At 53.7% G+C, this 5,244-nt stretch overlaps 1 protein-coding gene across 2 annotated transcripts in view; it reads right to left on the bottom strand.

Moving 5' to 3' along the window:
- TSPAN15 (tetraspanin 15) overlaps positions 1 to 5,244 on the bottom strand; it is a 61,352-nt gene that overhangs the window by 18,342 nt on the left and 37,766 nt on the right. Inside the window, exon 3 of one of the 2 annotated variants that reach the window (XM_011991030.1) lies at positions 4,815 to 4,889. The exons of the other annotated variant lie outside the window; for it this stretch is intronic. Within the exon in view, the coding sequence (XP_011846420.1) occupies positions 4,815 to 4,889 (75 nt within the window). The remainder of the gene's footprint in view (positions 1 to 4,814; positions 4,890 to 5,244) is intronic. 2 annotated transcript variants of the gene reach the window in all.

Here is a 5,244-nt window from a genome sequence, read left to right as displayed (position 1 = left end):
ATCCTCCTGCCTCAGCCTCCCTAGTAGCTGGCATTACAGGTGCCCACCACCACGCCCAACTACTTTTTGTATTTTTTCTAGAGACAGAGCTTCACTATGTTGGCCAGGCTGGTCTCGAACTCCTAACCTCAAATGATCCGCCTGCCTTGGCCTCCCAAGGTGCTGGGATTATAGGTGTGAGCCACCATGCCCGGTCCTGTATTAGGTATTTGCAAGTAATCTAGGAGTGATTTACGGGAGGATGCGTGTAGGTTATATTCAAGTACTACACCATTTTATGTAAAGGACTTGAGCATGCGTGGATTTGGGTATCCTTTGGTGGGGGGGCATGTCCTGGAACCAATCCCCCTCAGACACCAAGGGACAACTGTATATATTCAGGTGTTGGCCAAGACAGCCATGGTGCCACCTACTTTCTCCTGCCTCTGACCTCAAGGTTGTGCCCAGAGCCAGCTTGTGCCAGTGCCATGATAAAATAGGCAGGCTGGTGCTCCCCACTGTTCCCTGACCACAGTGTCAGGTAGGACCACAGTGTCCACTGATCCTACCGTGGTGGTAGAGAGAGGAGGCCTGGGATGGGGATATAGACACACCCGCTACTGCCCGGACCCTCCAGGTGTCCATGCTCAGCTGCACCTGGCTGGGAACATGAGGAGCTGCCCACCTCTGACACTTGACACCCTCACGAGAAGTCCCAGAACAAGCTGGGACAAGAGCAAGTATCAAGAGGACTGAGACCCAGACAGCTGGGGAAGTCATTCAGGTCCTCCTCTGGCCCCTGGCTGGGGTCAGGGTGTCATACTTCTCCTGCTCCTAAGGCCTGCTCTGTGCCCGGCTCCCAGCGCATGGCCACTCACCCCTGTATGAGTGGAGAAGCGGCTCCAGTCCGATTGTCAGGCCACGCCTAGCAGCAGAAATCTTGTCTGGGGTCGAAGGCTGGGGGAGTTTCCTTCTTATATCCAGGAGTCTGTTTAGCTTTCAATGCCTGGCTGTGGCTGTGGTCTGTGCACCTCGCTGAGAACCCAACATGTAATCCTTAGCCTAATGACTTGTTCTGATTTGTCATAACTCAGAGTTAACAGGGCCCGTGGCACTGGAGACTGAACTTGTTACGTTGTGGCTCAGAGAAATCCTCTTGATCAAGGAAAAATGGAATTGGGAAATCACCTCCCCCTGGAGGTTGACCTTGATTGCTCCTCACCTTTTTCTCCATCTTACACTGCCCTTCCTACCATCATCAACAGCCAGGCCACTCCTTCCCCATCTCCACCACTGGCCTGACTCCTGTTTTACAAAATCATATCACATTAGATTTGGAAGGGATATTATTTTTCTTTTTGTGATATTTTCCCCTTGATTATTAAAAAATAAATAAATAAATAAAAAATTGAGAGCTAGGGAAAAATACAAAGGGGAGGAGAAAAATCACTCTAGTCTCATCCCTCAGAGGAAATATGAGTTCACATGCTGATATTTCCATTCCTTTAAGTCTTTTTCTAGACCTATTTTTTTTTCATTGTAGAGATCTTACTGCATTTATAATTTTGCATCTCATTTTTTAAGTTTTCAAGATGATGAATCACGGCCTGAGCCTCCAAACAGCGGAGAGGCGTCAGTGAGGACCCTTCCTTGGCTGCATACCAAGGCCCTCCCCATGAGGCGACACTACCCAAGGGGAAGGAGCACCCTTCACAGGCTACCGCACCTGCAAGGTCTGGGGACGACAGGAAACCATCAGGCCTGACCTCAGGCCCACGGAAACCTAAGCTGTGAGCACTGAAGGGCCCCTGGACGTTCTGCCGGCCAAGGCCTTCATCTCAGCCCAGCTCCATCACTTGAAAGAAGGAGGTGATGTTCTGTTGACCTACAGGGCACCGGAAAATGACAAATCAAATGGCCTTTGCAGCAGTGCCCTAGAAACTAGAACTGCTGCCCATCATGGAAGGATGGTTTATGAAGGCCATGCATGCTGCTGACCACAAACTGGACCTGGGCTCCAGCCAGGAAAGCGCTAACCCATAGTCCCTGGAAAGCCGCAGGCCGGCCGGGAGCTCTGCTGGCTGTACAGAGAGGCAGCCCCATGGTCAAATGGAATAAAGATCTCTCCCCTCACAGCTGCTGAAAAGTGAACCAGCATCCTGGATCTGCCAGCTCAGAGGAGAGGCTCTGACAAGTAGAAAAGAGAGACAGGGAGGGGCACGTAGCAAGACAGGACTGGGAAGCATTCCTGAGGCGCCTCTGCCTTGCTGTGTGCTCTCGGGGGAATTCTTAACTTCTGTGTGCCTCCATGACTCCATTGATGGGATGGCCACTTGCCCCTGTATGGGTGGAGAAGCCGCTCCAGTCTGACCGTCAAGCCATGCCTAGCAGCAGAAACCTTGTCTGGGGTCAGGGGCTAGTGGAGATTCCTCCTTCTATCCAGGAGTCTGTTTAGTTGGCCACAAACTGGACCTGGGCTCCAGCCAGGAAAGCGCTAACCCATAGGCCCTGGAAAGCCGCAGGCCGGCCGGGAGCTCTGCTGGCTGTACAGAGAGGCAGCCCCATGGTCAAATGGAATAAAGATCTCTCCCCTCACAGCTGCTGAAAAGTGAACCAGCATCCTGGATCTGCCAGCTCAGAGGAGAGGCTCTGACAAGTAGAAAAGAGAGACAGGGAGGGGCACGTAGCAAGACAGGACTGGGAAGCATTCCTGAGGCGCCTCTGCCTTGCTGTGTGCTCTCGGGGGAATTCTTAACTTCTGTGTGCCTCCATGACTCCATTGATGGGATGGCCACTTGCCCCTGTATGGGTGGAGAAGCCGCTCCAGTCTGACCGTCAAGCCATGCCTAGCAGCAGAAACGTTGTCTGGGGTCAGGGGCTAGTGGAGATTCCTCCTTCTATCCAGGAGTCTGTTTAGTTGGCCACAAACTGGACCTGGGCTCCAGCCAGGAAAGCACTAACCAGTAGCCCCTGGAAAGCCGCAGGCTGGCCAGGAGCTCTGCTGGCTGCACAGAGAGGCAGCCCCATGGGCAAATGGAATAAAGCTCTCTCCCCTCAAGTCTGCTGGAAAGTGAACCAGCATGCTGGATCTGCCAGCTCAGAAGAGAGGCTCTGATAAGCAGAAAAGAGGCAAAGGGAGGGGCAGGTAGAAAACAGGAAAAGGGAGAAGCAGTCTCATGGGCAAATGGAATAAAGCCCCTTTCCTGGGGCTCATAAGACAGTAAGGCCCCTGGATTCCAGGTGTGCAGACTTGCCTGTGGTTAGGTCCCGCTGCAGGAGGTCCCAGCAGAACTAGTGTGGTCCCTGCTCCCACCCGAGCTGGAATCACACTCCCATGAACATTTTCACAGGGCCAGACCCTGGGCCATCTGAGAGGTCTGCACAACGCGGGCTGTGGGACAGCACCTGCTGCCTTAAAAGCAACTGCTGACAACAAAGATAATTTGGCTGGGCACAGGGGTGCATGACTGTAGTCCCAGCTACTTGGGAGGCTAAGGCCGGAGGATCACTTGAGCCCAGGGGTTCGAGGCTGCAGTGAGCGATGATCGCACCACTGCTCCAGCCTGGGTGACAGAGTGAGACCCTGCCTCAAAAAAATAAATAAACAATTTTTTTTTTAAAAAGATAACTTGGCTCACAGCCCTAATGCATGTCCCAGCAGCGACTGTCCAGCTGCACCAGGACCAAGCTATCTGGGGCAGGGAGGGGTGCAGGCCAGGCAGTGGACACAGAGAATGGGGTTTCTGCAAACATGCCCTGCTCCTCGAGCCCCACCTATGGCAGCAATGCAGGATGAGGACAAAGGAAGAAGATTATGGGAGGAAAGACGGAGTCCTGGGTTGGAGTCAGCCCTGCTCCACCACCAGCTTCTTGTGGGGACTTGACTACTATGTGCCAGAACCATGCCCAGTCCTTCACATGCATTGTCTCATCAGATCTGTGAGCTAGGTGTCCCCTAATAATCCATGAGACCAAGCAATTCACCCAAGGTGGCACAGCTAGTATGAAGTGCATACATCCTGCCTGAAGGAGCCGGAGCCGGGAGCCATGAGAACCTTTCTGGCTCTAAGGCGCCCTGATTCTGCAAACCCTGCCAGGCTCAGGATGCCAGGCATCACCCTGTCAACCTGCCCCTCTCCTCACTCCTCTAGACAGCACAACAGCCTCTGACAGTACTGCCTCCAAAACACACACCAAATCACCTTTTCAGCCCAGGCCCACTGCCTCCACCTCAGTCCAAGTCATCTTACCCCATTCCCAGGATGACCCCCACAGCCTCCCAGCTGGGCCCCTGTGTACACCTTCAACTCTTCCCTGTCCATTCCCCAACTCAGCAGCCATGGTAAAATATAAACTGGGTCACATCGCTTCCCACGTGAGACTCTCCAAAGGCTCCTGCCACCTCTAGAAAAAACTCCAAGCTCCTAACTCATGGCCTACAAGGACCTCTGTGACCTGCCTGACCAGCCCTTTCGACGTCACCTTCCACCCCTCTCCACCTCACCCATCCTCAGCCACATGGCCTCTACGCTGTTTTGCTCACATGCTAAGCTCATTTCTGCTCAGCTTCCCTCTGCTGGGACCTCACTCGGCTGGCTCCTTTTACCATTTCAGCACGGTCCTCCCATCTCCTCCCCAGGCACTCTCATGTCAGCCTGCTTCATTTTCTTAGTCACTGCTTTACTTGTTCAGTGTCTGTCATTCTCTTTTAGCAGAATGAAAGCTCCATGGGGGTTATCTGCCCTGCTCACTGCTGCACCCCTAGTTAACAGCCTAAGGCACCCACAGTGGGTGCTCCGTACACACATGGCCGATACACAAATCCACAGGCCCACCTGGTTCCGGAAGGTCAAGGCCACCACACCACCAATGAGCTCCATGATGAGGCAGATCCCAAGGATGTACATGAACTGGAAAACAGAATTCAGAGACTCACCTGGAGAGGGGCAGAGGGCATGTGTGGGGTACAGGGGATGCACCATCTGCTCCAACAGCAAGCACAAGGAGAAGCGTCCCTAGGGGAGCTCCTATCAGCTCCCAGGCCTCTGCCCCTTCCTCCCCTGAGAACGTGGACGTGGACAGGCAGGCCCCAGGAAAATCTGTCTCTGGAGCCGGAGGGCAGGCAGAGTGACTCAGCTGTCCCAGCCAGATCGTCACCTCCATTCGTCTTGGGGGTCTATGTGGAAGAGCACACCCTTCCCCCACCACCATAAGAGAGCTGGACCTCACTGCCACTGAGCCAGAGGGGCTGGGCCTGGCTTAATG

Source organism: Mandrillus leucophaeus, unplaced genomic scaffold (assembly GCF_000951045.1).
Source record: "Mandrillus leucophaeus isolate KB7577 unplaced genomic scaffold, Mleu.le_1.0 Scaffold39, whole genome shotgun sequence".
Lineage (NCBI taxonomy): Eukaryota > Metazoa > Chordata > Mammalia > Primates > Cercopithecidae > Mandrillus > Mandrillus leucophaeus.
This window is presented reverse-complemented; position numbering and strand designations above follow the sequence as displayed.